Source organism: Carlito syrichta, unplaced genomic scaffold (genome assembly GCF_000164805.1).
Source record: "Carlito syrichta isolate Samal-C Ts95f unplaced genomic scaffold, Tarsius_syrichta-2.0.1 Scaffold130439, whole genome shotgun sequence".
Lineage (NCBI taxonomy): Eukaryota > Metazoa > Chordata > Mammalia > Primates > Tarsiidae > Carlito > Carlito syrichta.
Genome location: NW_007074535.1, coordinates 10,732 through 24,861, shown reverse-complemented (window position 1 = coordinate 24,861; position 14,130 = coordinate 10,732). Strand labels below are relative to the sequence as shown.

Here is a 14,130-nt window from a genome sequence, read left to right as displayed (position 1 = left end):
CAATAAATCAAAAATCAGCCGGGCATGGTAGCGCGCACCTGTAATTCTGGCTACTCGGAAAGCTGAGGCGGAAGGATCGCCGGAGCCCAGTGGGTCAAGGCTGCGGTGGCCGAGAGCGGCACTGTACTCCAGTCTGGGTGATGGAGTGAAACTCCAACTCAAAAAAAAAAAAAAAGAAAGAAAGCACCCTGGTACATGGTCACTGCCTGAGACGTGGAAGCCCTGATTCTTACTTGGGGGCCTTTTGTTCCTTTTTGAGTCCCTTGCATTTTAGGTCCCGATTCATCTCACCATAGAACCCTTAGCCCAGGGGCCCTCTCGTTGACACAAGTCACCCCCCAGCCCTGATTCCTTCCTAGCCATGTGCCAGACTGGGGGACCCCAAGGTTGGGGAAATTTTATTTTTCTTTTTTTTTGAGTTGGAGTCTCACTCTGTCGCCCAGACTGGAGTGCAGTGGCCACTCGGTCACCGCAGCCTCGACCTGCTGAGCTCCGGCGATCCTGCCTCAGCCTTCCGAGTAACCGGAATTACAGGCGCGTGCTACCACGCCTGGCTGATTTTTTTTTTTTTTTTTTTTTTTTTTAATTTACTGTAGCGATGAGGTCTCTCCAAGTTGCACCAGGCGGGTCTCGAACCCGCAGGTTCAGGCAATCCACTCACCTCAGCCTCCCAGGGCACGGGATTACAGGCTGAGCCACCGAGCCCGGCTGGTTGGGGGAATTTTAAGGGGTGAACCCACTCTCCCCTCTAGGGCGGTGCCAAGGAGCTATCCCCTGCCACCTTGGAGAAAAGGCGCCGGAGAAAGCTGGAGCGGGACCGGAAGAAGCGGAAGCGAAAGGAACTGCGCACCAAGGAGAAGGTGGCACAGGTCGTGGATGCTGGGGAGGCTGCCGCACCCACTCCTGACGAGACCCCCAAGGAGTCACAGGAGCCGCCGGGGCTAATCTTCAACAAGGTGAGCGGGCTCAGGCGGCCTCAGGCTTGTACCTTTGGGCCCAGCTTTTCCCTTTTGCTAACTGTGGCCTCGGATAAGTGACTTCCCTCTGGACGTGGGTCGCAGATCTGTAAGGTGGTGACAGTGCAGTGCTTGTCCCTTCGGGCACCCTGGAGGGTGGCTGGCTGAGGGTGTGATGCCAGTGAGGCTCTCACGAGCTGACCTTGCCTCTCCCAAGGTGGAGGTGGGTGAGGACGAGCCTGCCAGTAAGGCGCAGCAGAGAAAGGAGAAGAGGCAGAAGGTCAAGGGGAACCTCACCCCGCTAACCGGGAGAAACTACCGGCAGCTGCTGGAGCGGCTGCAGGCGCGGCAGAGCCATCTGGACGAGCTGCGGGACCAGGACGAGGGGAAGGCACAGGAACTGGAGGCCAAGATGAAGTGGACCAACCTGCTGTACAAGGCGGAGGGCGTGAAGATCCGCGACGACGAGCGCCTGCTGCAGGACGCCCTGAAGCGCAAGGAGAAGCGCCGGGCACAGCGCCAGCGCCGCTGGGAGAAACGCACGGCCGGGGTGGTGGAGAAGATGCAGCAGCGCCAGGACCGGCGGCGCCAGAACCTGCGCAAGAAGAAGGCGGCCCGGGCGGAGCGCCGCCTGCAGAAGGCCCGCAAGAAGGGCCGCGTCCTGCCGCAGGACCTGGCGCACGCTGGCCTCGCCTGAGCCCGGGGCTGGGCTGCCTGTCCCGCCTGGGCTGCTGACTGCGCCTGCCCATCTGGACTGCTATCTCTGTCCTGAGGCTCCAGCAGACCCTGCGGTCGAGGGGTGCCGCCACATCCAGGATCTCTAGACCTTGGCTCCACCTCGTGCTGTGGACACACTTGTGCTGACCTCAGAGTTGTGAGAACTCAGATCACACATGTGAAGGAGAATGTTTCAGTGTCATCCTTGAAAACGGGGCTCAGGCCCTTCAGACTCCAGGGAGAGGGTAAGACGGGTCCTGGCTCAGTCTTTGTTCTCTGTGAGCCCAGAAAGCTTCCCAGAGGTGTGCGTGGTTGGGCGGAGGGGCAGTCGCTGACCCTCCTTCCCCTGCCTGTGTTCACAGGGCCACAGGGCAGGAGCCCATGAGTCCAAAACTCACTTGGGAGGACAACCAGAGGTGGGGTGAGCGGGAACCTGGGAGAGCGTGGTGCCCATGCAGGTGTGGGAGCGCCCTGGGCCAATGCCAAGACCTCCTTTCCCGTTCTTGGCTTCTGCCTGCTTTGGTCTTCTTTTCTGTTTCTCACCAGCCCCACGCAACCCTTCACGGCTCAGAGCTCCAAGCGAGGAAGGGAGCTGTTCCTTCCAAGTCTATGGATGTGACGTGGGTCACACGGCCACCTGTTGAGACAGCCACTAGCTCGAGGGCTGTGGAGCAGTGCCTGTGCGTGTCGTGACCCTGCTGGAGTCTTGGAGGAGCAGTTCTTTGGTGGGGGGGGGTAGAAAGGAAAGTTGGCTGTTACCTGATGAGAGGGAATGGGGTGGGGCAGACAGATGTCAGAGGGCTTCTCTCCCAGGTGAGCGCTTGGATGCGGAAGTGGCCAAGTGTGGTTGGTGCTCTCCTAATTGTCTCAGAGGAAGAAAATCGCACTTAGTGGAAATGAGCGCCCCCCCCACGCACGCCGCAGCGGCGCCGCCCCCCCCCTCCCCCGCCAAATACCAGCAGTGCTGAAACACATTAAAAAACAGTGTTAACTGGGCTTGGTGGCTCAGCCTGTAATCTCGTGCCTTTGGGAGGCTGAAGTGAGTGGAGTGCCTGAGCCCACGGGTTCGAGACCCGCCTGGGCAGCGAGACCTCATCTCTACAATAAATCAAAAAATCAGCCGGGCGTGGTAGCGCGCGCCTGTAGTTCCGGCTACTCGGAAGGCTGAGGTGGAAGGATGGCTGGAGCCCAGCAGGTCGAGGCTGCAGTGACCAGGAGCGGCCACTGCACTCCAGTCTGGGTGACAGAGTAAGACTCCAACTCAAAAAAAAAGAGAAACGGTGTTAATCAAATGAACGTAGCGTCACCATGTGGCAGGCAGGACAGTAGAATTGGCTGGTGTAACCATCTACCAAGTGTGATTTGTATTCCTCTTTTGTTATCATTATATATTATTATAATTTTAATACAGTTTTTCCTTTTCTTAAAATATGTATATTTTTTTGGCACCCTCTGTATTTAATAGAATGGGTAGAAGATCCTATGGTATGGCACAACTGAAAATGCTTTATAGAATTTATTTTTATGTATATTTGAATTGAGAGGTTCTCTGTTGTCCAGTCTGGAGTGCAGTGGCACAGTCACAGGTCACTGCAGCCTCAACCTCCTTTACTCGGGTGATCCTTCTGCTCCATCCTCCCCAGTAGCTGGGACTACAGGCGCACGCCACCACGCCCAGCTCATTAAAACATTTTTTTTTTATAGAGATGAGGTTTTGCTATGTTATCCAGGCTGGTCTTGAACTCCTGGGCTCAAATGATCTGCCCTCTTTGAAGTGCTGGGATTACAGGTGTGAGCCACCATGCCCAGCCTAGAATTTATCTGTTTAGTGAATGATTTAGTTGGTGGGAAATGGAGAGATGACTGAGCTATTTTCTACGTTTGGTGAAAGATGAATCTTGAGATTTGGGACGGGGAGGTGCGCCTTTTGGAATTCCTTTGAGAAATAACTTGGTGTTCAGCTGCAAGGAGTGTTAACAGTTAACAGTCTAGCACATCGCCCTCTGCATCTGCCTCAGCTGTTTAGCTGAGGCCACGCATTGGGTGACCTCCACCTGATGGCAGAGCACTGCGAGGGTTGCTGGGACCCAAGCGTTTCTACCCAGAGCAGGACGCCTCTCACAGGCTGACTGGCCTGTCCCGGAGGCCTCCCTGCACCGTCCTGTGTCTTGCCCTGGGTCACCCACAGACTGCTGTGGTTGGGATGGGGTTTCTTGGGCCCCACCAAGTCTCATGTTGAAATGTGGGCCCCGTTGGTGGAGGTGGGCCTTGTGGGAGGTGTTTCGACCATGGGGTTGGACCCCTTTTCAGTGGCTTGGTACCTTTCTTTATGGAGTGAACCTGAAGAGTTATCTTGGTTCCTGGGATAACCCATTGTTAAAAATGGCCTGGTCCCATCCCCCCACCCTACCCCAGCACACAGCTTCCTCTCCTGCCATGTGATCTCTGCGCACGGGCTCCCCTTCACCTTGTGCCACGAGTGGAGACGGCCTGAAGACCACACCAGATGCACATGCTGGTGGCATGCTTCTTGTGCAGCCTGCGAACCGAGAGCCAAACAAACCTCTTTTCTGTATCAGTTACACAGCCTCAGGTATTCATTTACAGCAACACAGAAATGGACTAAAACACAGGTGTCACCCCTCAGTAAAGCTCTTGCACTCCTAACTTGGTCTCTGCATCTGTTTCCTGGAAGAATGATAGTGACACAAAGTTCCCAGCAAACGCCAAGCAGGAGTTAAACACACACACATCCCTGGATACATACGAGTTGCTCTGTGGAACATAAGGCATGATCTTAAAATCTGTAGCCAGGGAAGAAAAAACAGATTCCCTGTGAAGGAAGTCAGATTGACAGCAGATTTTGCAACAGCAACAACGAAGCCTGAAAAATAAAAAGTGCTGAGGAAGCATTGAGAATTCAATACCTTATAAATATTTTTCACTTTAGTGAGTATCAATTTGTTAGGCAACAGTTATTTTTGCTGGTGGAAAAAAAATCCCTTCATTTCACCCTAACGTTTGAGAAAATGTTAAGGAAAATGATTTTTTTTTAGTCGGAGTTTCACTCTGTCACCCAGGCTGGAGTGCAGCGGCACGTTCATGGCCACCACAACATCGACCTGCTGGGCTCAGACGATCTTTCTGCCTCAGCCTTCCAAGTAGCTGGAACTGCAGGCACACACCACCATGCCCAGCTAATTTTTTTTGAGTTGGAGTCTCACTCTGTCACCCAGGCTGGAGTGCAGTGGCATACTCACGGCCGTCGCAGCCTCGATCCACTGTGCTCAGGCGATCCTTCCACCTCAGCCTTCCAAGTAGCCGGAATTACAGGTGCGTGCTACCACACCCGGCTAATTTTTCTTTTATGGTAGAGATGAAGTCTCACCAATTTGCCTGGGCTGGTCTCAAACCCACGGTCTCAGACAATCCACCAAGCCTGACCTGTCTGGCAAGTTTTGTTCTTGAGTGAGTTTTCTGCCTCAGAACCTCTAAACAAAGAACTAGCCTACATTGGATGAAGTTCACATTCTTCCACAAGAATATAGATTTGTGAGCACACAGTGCTGTGGCCACTATCAGCTAGTAGCTAAGTTAGAAAAGAATAGTGAGGGCCAGGCAAAGTGGCTGACGCCTACAATCCCAGCACTGGGAGGCTGAGGTGAGAGAATTGCCTGAGCCCACGGGTTCGAGACCAGCCTGGGCAACTTGGTGAGACCTCATCTCTACAGTAAATCAAAAAATTAGCCGGGCTTGGTGGTGTGTGCCTGTAGTTCCAGCTACTTGGAAGGCTAAGGCAGAAGGATCACCTGAACCCAGCAGGTGAGGCTGTGGTGGCCGTGAGTGTGCCACTGCACTCTAGCCTGGGCGACAGTGAAACTCCAACTCAAAAAAATTTTTAAAATTAGCTTGGCATGGTGATGCGTGCCTGTAGTTCCAGCCCCTCGGAATGCTGAGTTGGAAGGATCACCTGAGCCCAGTAAGTCAAGGCTGCAGTGGCCATCAGCATGCCACTGCACTGCAGCCTGGGTGACAGAGTGAGACTACAATTCAAAAAAAAAATAGGCCAAGCATGGTGGCTCATGGATATAATCCCAGCACTTTGAAAGGCCAAGGGAGGAGGAGGATCGCTTGAGCCCAAAAGTTGGAGACCAGCCTGGGAAATATAGTGAGACCTCATCTTTACAAAAAAAATCAAAAAATTAGCTAGGCAGGTTGACTTGCACTTGTAGTCCCAGCTACACGGTAGGCTGAGGTGGGAGGATCCCCTGAGCCTAGGAGGTTGAGGCTGTTGTGTGCTGTGATCATGCCATAGAATTCCAGCCTGGGCAACAAAATGAGATCCTGATTCAAAAAATAAAAAATGAGCCGGGCACAGTGATGCAAGCCCATAATCCCAGCACTTTGGGAGGCCGAGACGAGAGGATTGCCTGATTGCCTGAGCCCACGGATTTAAGACCAGCCTGGATAATTTGGCAAGACCACCAGCTGGACTCGGTGGCTCAGCCTGTAATCCCGTGCCTTTGGGAGGCTGAGATGAGTGGATTGCCTGAGCCCGAGGGTTTGAGACCCGCCTGGGCAACTTGGCGAGACCTCATCTCTACAATAAAATAAAAAAATTAGCCGGGCGTGGTAGCGCGCGCCTGTAGTTCCAGCTACTTGGAAGGCTGAGGCGGAAGGATCGCCAGAACCCCAGCAGGTTGAGGCTGCGGTGCCCGGGAGCGGCCACTGCACTCCAGTCTGGGCGGCAGAGGGAGACTCCAACTCAAAAAAAAAAAAAAAAAACTGGGGGAGGGGGATGGGATTAATGGTCGCAAATATCTGTCTGGGGATGGGGAAACACCTCTTATCAGCAGGGTGCCTGAATGAAACATAATTGTACACCTAACCCTTAACTGTACCCCACAAAATCATAATAAAAAATATTGATTAAAAAAAAAAACTTGGCAAGACCTCATCTCTACAATAAATTAAAAAATTAGCCGGGCGTGGTAGCACATTCCTGTAGTTCCAGTCACTTGGAAGGCTGAGGCAGAAGGATCACCGGAGCCCAACAGGTCAACACTGGAGTGATCATGAGCATGCCACTGCACTCCAGTCTGGGCAACGGAATGAGACTCTAACTAAAAAAAAAAAAAAGAATGGTGAAAAGAAGAGTGTAAGTCTTGGGCCTCTCAGCTGTTTCTAATGGACTCTATTCTCATATTAATAAGGAAAATCAATTGGTTTATTTTTCCCAGCATGGGTATAGCGAATACAGTTTCTCTATGGGGACCCTTACCTAGCAAGGGAATCGCCAGAGGTATTTACAGGGCACTACTGAGTCCCCAGCCCCCTTGAAAGAGACAATAGGAAAGTTGTTGGATGTGCTCCAGAAAATTCCGGAACACCCATGAGCCTGGAGTCCCAAATTAGATTATTTGGGAAAACAAAAGACTCCAGTGCAGGAGGTCACTGCAAGATCACCTGAGTCTTACTCCTCCATGAGTCACTCTGGAACCATGAGTGGTCCCTTCACCTCTTCTGAGTTTGGGTTCCTGCCTGCCCCACCTCTGCCTGCCCTATGTATTGAAATGTGGGTCGTGCTTCAAATGAGGTAGTGTGTGAAATGCACATCTTTATCAACACCCACTTTTGGTGATGACTGCCTCGGCATCCACACCAAGAGCAGGCTCAAGTCTTATTCTTTGTTTTCCCAGCAGGCTGCCCCGGGACTGTCAGAACTCTGTACTATTTTTTTAATGGATAGCGAGAGGAATCCCTGACACTCTACAGAGGTGTCCAAATCTGGGATAATTATCATTCTTCAATCATGAAGTGCTGTCATTGTGAGGGATGTGGGCAGGCTGGCATAGATGTAGCATCTTTGAGGACCAATTCCTGGTCACACTCTGGGTGGACTGTCATATGCATTTGGGGATTTTCCATGAATGTCACCAAGAATCTCAGAACCGTGAGAATCATGATAACTAAGCTCTTCTTCCCTTCCAATTTACAGTTGACTCTAAAGCCAGAGAGGGACCACAACTTGCTACAGGACACATGGCCAGTTGGTTGCAGATCTGAACCCAGATCACACCCGGATTTCTAGACTCAAAAGATGAGGGGTGGACCTGACACTGTGCTGCCTGCTGAGCAAGAGCATGTGTCCATTCTGACTCCTTTAAAGTCTGTTGACTTCGTTCCTTTTGTTGACCCTCCTTGCTCTGCCTCAGCTCAGACCACCATCATCGCTTGTCTAGGTTCTACACGACCCTCCAAACTGGCCCCCATACTCCAACCACTGAGTCTTTCGATCTATCTGCAAGCTAGATGATTGAAATTCAGCTATTCCCCACCCTTTCTCTCCCTTTCATCCAGTTTTTTTTTTTGTTGACAGGTGGTGAGGAGTGTAGCTGTTCTGTGAGTTCTTGACTCCTTTACAGAAAAGAATTTTAGAGCAAATTCAGTGAGATTTTTTTTTTTTTTTTGAGTCAGAGTCTCACTCTGTCACCTAGGCTGAGTGCAGTGCCACACTCATGGCTACCGCAGCCTTGACTTGCTGAGCTCAGGCAGTCCTTCTCTTCAGCCTTCCAAGTAGCTGGAACCGCAGGCATATGCCACCACACCCAGCTGATTTTTTTGTTGTTGATTTATTGTAGTGGGTGTGTCTCACCATGTTTCTCAGGCTGGTCTTGAACCCCTGAGCTCCAGTAATCCTCTTGTCTCGGCCTCCCAAAGTTCTGGGATTACAGGTGAGAGTCACTGTGCCTGACTGCCAATGAGATTTATTAGAAGGAAAAAAACACATTCAAGAGAAAGCATGGTGCCTTAAGAGAAAGGACACTTGCTTGCCATTGGCAAGAAGCTTTGTATAATTTTACAATAATGATTAAGCAACCCATGAGCTAAGAGTAGAGGTCTGCAGGTATCTGTTCACGAATTTCTTTTTTTTTTTTTTTTTTTTGAGTTGGAGTCTCACTCTGTCGCCCAGACTGGAGTGCAGTGGCCACTCCCGGCCACTGCAACCTCGATCTGCTGGGCTCCGGTGATCCTTCCGCCTCAGCCTTCCGAGTAGCTGGAATACAGGCGCGTTACCACGCCCGGCTAATTTTTTGATTTATTGTAGAGATGAGGTCTCGCCAAGTTGCCCAGGTGGGTCTCGAACCCCCAGGCTTAGGCAATCCACTCACCTCAGCCTCCCAAGGCGTGGGATTACAGGCTGAGCCACGGAGCCTGGCTTCATGAATTTCTTTTAATACATCCTTTATTTTTATTTTTGTAGAGACAAGATCTTGCTATGTTGCCTAGTCTGGTCTCAAATTCCTGGGTTCAAGCAGTCCCATCTTCTTGGCCTCCCAAAGTGCTGGGACTATAGGCATGAGCCTCTGCACCCAGCACTTGGTCACAAGTTTTAATTAACTTTTTTTTTTTCCTTTTGAGTTGGAGTCTCACTTTATCGCCCAACTAGAGTGCAGTGGCACGCTCCCGGCCACCGCAGCCTCGACCTGCTGGGCTCTGGTGATCCTTCCGCCTCAGCCTTCCAAATAGCCAGAACTGTAGGCATGCTACAACGCCCAACTAATTTTTGATTTATTGTAGAGACGAGATGTTGCCAAGTTGCCCAGGCAGGTCTCGAACCCATGGGCTCAGGCAATCCACTAGCCTCAGCCTCCCAAAGTGCTGGGATTACAGGCTGAGCCACTGAGCCCAGCCTAGTTACCATTTCTCAAGTTTTTGTTTTTTTTGTTTTTTTTGAGTTGGAGTCTCACTCTGTTGCCCAGACTGGAGTGCAGTGGCCACTTCCGGCCACCACAACCTCGACCTGCTGGGCTCCGGCGATCCTTCTGCCTCAGCCTTCCGAGTAGCCGGAATTACAGGCATGCGCTACCACGCCCGGCTGATTTTTTGATTTATTGTAGAGATGAGGTTTCGCTGCCCAGGCGGGTCTCGAACCCACGGGCTCAGGCAATCCACTCACCTCAGCCTCCCAAAGGCGTGGGATTACAGGCTGAGCCACCGAGCCCGGCTATTTCCCAAGTTTTTAAGGTCACAAGGAGCCAGGCACAGTGGCTCAAGCCAAGCCTATCATTCTAGCACTTTGGGAGGTGGAAGCAAGAGGACTGCTTGAACCCAGGGGTTTGAGACCAGCCTGGGCAACTTGGCAAGACCTCGTCTCTACAATAAATCAAAAGATTAGCTGAGTAAGGTGCCAGCTACTTGGAAGGCTGAGGTAGAAGGATCTCCTGAGCCCAGCAGGTTGAGGCTGCAGTGGCCATGAGCATGCCACTGCACTCCAGCCAGGGTGACAGAGTGAGACTCCACTTAAAAAAAAAATCGTTGCTGGGTTTGGTGGCTCAGCCTGTAATCCTGTGCCTTTGGGAGGCTGAGGTGAGTGAATTGCCTGAGCCCGTGGGTTCGAGATCCGCCTGGGCGGGTGAGACCTCATCTCTACAATAAAATCAAAAAAATTAGCCAGGCGTGGTAACGCGCGCCCGTAATTCCGGCTACTCGGAAGGCTGAGGCAGAAGGATCGCCGGAGCCCAGCAGGTTGAGGCTGTAGTGGCCATGAGCATGCCACTGCACTCCAGCCAGGGCGACAGAGTGAGACTCTACTTAAAAAAAAATTGTTGCCGGGCTCAGTGACTCAGCCTGTAATCCTGCGCCTTTGGGAGGCTGAGGTGAGTGGATTGCCTGAGCCCGCGGGTTTGAGATCCACCTGGGCAGGTGAGACCTCATCTCTACAATAAAATCAAAAAAATTAGCCAGGCGTGGTAGCGCGCGCCTGTAATTCCGGCTACTCGGAAGGCTGAGGCGGAAGGATCGCCGGAGCCCAGCAGGTCGAGGCTGCAGTGGCCAGGAGCAGCCACTGCACTCCAGTCTGGGCGACAGAGTGAGACTCCAAATCAAAAAAAAAAAAAAATTGTTCAGGAAATAGAAAAAGAAGTATTACTTCTAAAAAATTTATATTAATTGAGCACAACATTGATAATGAACCCAAGAAAGATAGCACAAAAGAGAAAACTATAGACCAATAGCATTTAAGGATATAGATGCAAAAATCTAGAATAAAATATTTGCAAACAAAAGCTAACAGTCCATTAAGAGAATATGCAATGACCAACTGAGATTTATTACAGGAAGGCAAGGATGGTTCAATATTAGAAAACATAGTTTATTATATTAATAGATCTAATGACAAAAAAAAACCATGATTGACTCCTAGATGCTAAAAAACCTTTGATTAAATTTAATTTCTATTATTGGTTAATAAAAGAGATAATATGAGGTGAGTGGATTGCCTGAGCCCGCGGGTTCGAGACCCGCCTGGGCAGTGAGACCTCATCTTCAATAAATCAAAAAAATCAGCCGGGTGTGGTAGCGCATGCCTGTAATTCCGGCTACTCGGAAGGCTGAGGCGGAAGGATCGCCAGAGCCCAGCAGGTCGAGGCTGCGGTGGCCGGGAGCGGCCACTGCACTCCAGTCTGGGCCGACAGAGTGAGACTCCAACTCAAAAAAAAAAAAAAAAAAAAAAAAAAAAAAAAATAAAAGAGATAATAAACTAGGGATGGATGGGATGACAGAGGCTTCTAGTTAACCCTCAATATTCTTTCCTTCTTCCTTGGTGATAAAACCCCAGGCTGGATATGGTGACTGAAGCCTGTAATTCCAGCAGTACCTTGGGAGGCTGAGGTGAGCGAATTTCCTGAGTCCATGGGTTTGGGACGAGCCTGGGAAACTTGGCGAGACCTCATCTCTACAGTAAATAAAATAATTAGTCAGGTGTGGAGCACTCACCTGTAGTTCCGGCTACTAGGAAGGCTCAGGCAGAAGGATCACCTGAGCCCAGTAGGTTGACACAGGGGTGGCTGTGATGTGCCATTGTACTCCAACCTGGGCGATGGAGTGAGTCTCCAACTCAAAAAATAAATAAATAAATAAGACCCTAATTTTTAGCTGGATATATGGCTACCTTAGATATGTATTATAAACCTCCCATATAGTTATATATGATCATGTGATCAAGTTTTGGTGAATGGAATATAAACAGAAATGTTACTTTGGGGAAGTTTTCTTATGTTAGGAGAGGGCTACCCTTCCTTGGCCCTTCCTCCTAGCTGGAAAGTGGTTGTGATGACCAGAACTCAGAATTGCCTGTAAAGAGGAAGTCATGGGCCAAGGATGGAGGAACCTAGGACTCAGATGCAGTGGAGTGTCAGACCAGCCTAGGTTGCCTACCTCTGGACTTATTTTAGGAGGAAGAAATGAGCTTGTGCTTTCTTTTGGCTACTAGTAAGAAAACCTATCCATTTCCATTTCAAAAGTAAGCACCATGCTTCATGGAGAAACACTGGTATTCCCATTGAAACTAGGATCAAGGCCAGGTGTGGTGGCTTAGCCTGTAATTCCAGCACTTTGGGAGATTGAGGTGAGACGATTTCCTGATCCTGGGCATCTTGGTGAGACCTCATCTCTACAATAAATCTCACACACACACACACACACACACACACACACACACACACACTAACCAGGCGTGGTAGCATGCACCTATAGTTCCAGCTGCTTGGAAGGCTGAGGCGGAAGGATCACCTAAGCCCAGTAGGTCAACAGCAGGTCAAGGCTACAGTGGCCATGAGCGTGCCACTGCACTCTAGCCTGGGTGACAATAGTGAGACTCCAACTCAAAAATGAGAAGAAAAGAAAGAAACCAGGAGCAAGACAAATGTGTTCTCCTATTATTAACTTTGTTCTGGTAGCACCAGTTAATGTGAAATCTGAGACAGATGTGTCTCATTGGGAGAGCCCGAGTCTTGAGTTCATACCCTAGCTGGGAGTCTGGGGAAGTGAGTTTTTGACATTTGCAGGTTTATAGTTGAAGGCAGAGTCCTCCTTATTAGGTGAGGAATTATCTAAACTCTGGAAGGGAGTTTAGAGGTTGAGTGACCAAAAGGATTGATAAGTGTCAATTTTGTCTGGGATCTAGAAAATAAGATCCAGCTCAGGAGGGAGGCAACAGGGGTTCCCAGGCAGATGGTGATGGGATGCCCTAAGGTGTTGCTCTTCCAGAAAGCAAGAATCCCAGAATGGAACAGACAAATAGAAGATTCCCAAGAGATTCCCAAGAAAACAAAACGAGGCCGGGCTCAGTGGCTCAGCCTGTAATCCCAGTACTTTGGGAGCCCAAGGGTTCTAGATCAGCCTGGGCAACTTGGTAAGACCTAGTCTCTACAATAAAGCAAAAATTTCTTGGGCGTGGTAGCACATGCCTGTAGTTCTGGCTACTTGGAAGGCTGAGGCGGAAGGATCACCGGAGCCCAGCAGGTCCAGATTGTGGTGGCCGTGAGTGTGCCACTACACTCCAGCCTGGGCGACAGAGTGAGACTCCAACTCAAAAAAGACAAAAGAAAAAAGAGAACAAAACGAGCAGGGCACAGTGGCTCACACCTGTTATCTTAGCACTTTGGGAGGTGGAGATGAGAGAATTGCCTGAGCTCAGGGGTTCAAGACCAGCCTGGAGAACTTAGTGAGACCGCATCTCTACAACAAATAAAAAATTAGCTGGGCATGGTGGCGCGTGCCTGTAGTTCCAGCTACTTGGAAGGCTGAGGTGAAAGATCACCTTAGACTAGCAGGTCAAGGCTGTGGAGGCCATGAGCGTGCCACTGCACTCCAGACTGGGCGGTAGAGTAAGACTCCAACTCAAAATAAATAAATAAATAAATTTTTTAAATTATTTTTTTAAAGAAAAATTACTGATGGGTTTAGCTGATGGGTTGGACCAGATTGAGAAAAAATTTAAACTTCCGGAAGTGAGTTTCAGGATAAATTAGTGATAAATGCATAGAAAACAAAATGCATAAAATTAGTCATAAAAACCGGGCTCAGTGGCTCAGCCTGTAATCCCGCGCCTTTGAGAGGCTGAGGTGAGTGGATCGCCTGAGCCTGTGGGTTCGAGACCCGCCTGGGCAGCGAGACCTCATCTCTACAATAAATAAAAAAAAATTAGCTGGGCATAGTAGTGCGCATGTGTAATTCCAGCTACTTGGAAGGCTGAGGCGGAAGGATCGCTGGAGCCCAGCAGGTCGAGGCTGCGGTGGCCGGGTGTGGACACTGCACTCCAGTCTGGGCGACAGAGTGAGACTCCAACTCAAAAAAAAACTTATCTTGGCTGTGGGCACAGTAGCGCATGCCTTATAATCCCAGCACTTTGGGAGGTCGAGGTGAGGATTGCCTGGGCCCACGGATTCAAGACCAGCCAGGGCAATTTGGTGAGACCTCATATCTACAATAAATTTAAGAAAAAAAATTAGCTGGGCATGGTGGCCCATGCCTGTAGTTCCAGGTATTTGGAAGGCTGAGGTAGAAGGATTACCTGAGCCCAGCAGGTCAAGGCTGCTATGGCCAAGAGAATGCCACTGTCCTCCAGCCTGGGTGACAGAGTTCCTCAAAAAAAAAAAAAAAAAAGAAAAGAAAA

General features: G+C 50.2%; 1 protein-coding gene across 1 annotated transcript in view; it reads left to right on the top strand.

Moving 5' to 3' along the window:
• Positions 1-1,653, top strand: part of SURF6 (surfeit 6) — a 6,136-nt gene extending 4,483 nt beyond the window's left edge. Inside the window, exons 4-5 of the mRNA XM_008049021.1 lie at positions 753-956; positions 1,174-1,653. Coding sequence (XP_008047212.1) covers positions 753-956; positions 1,174-1,653 — 684 coding nt within the window. The remainder of the gene's footprint in view (positions 1-752; positions 957-1,173) is intronic.
• The last annotated feature ends 12,477 nt before the right edge of the window (positions 1,654-14,130 follow it).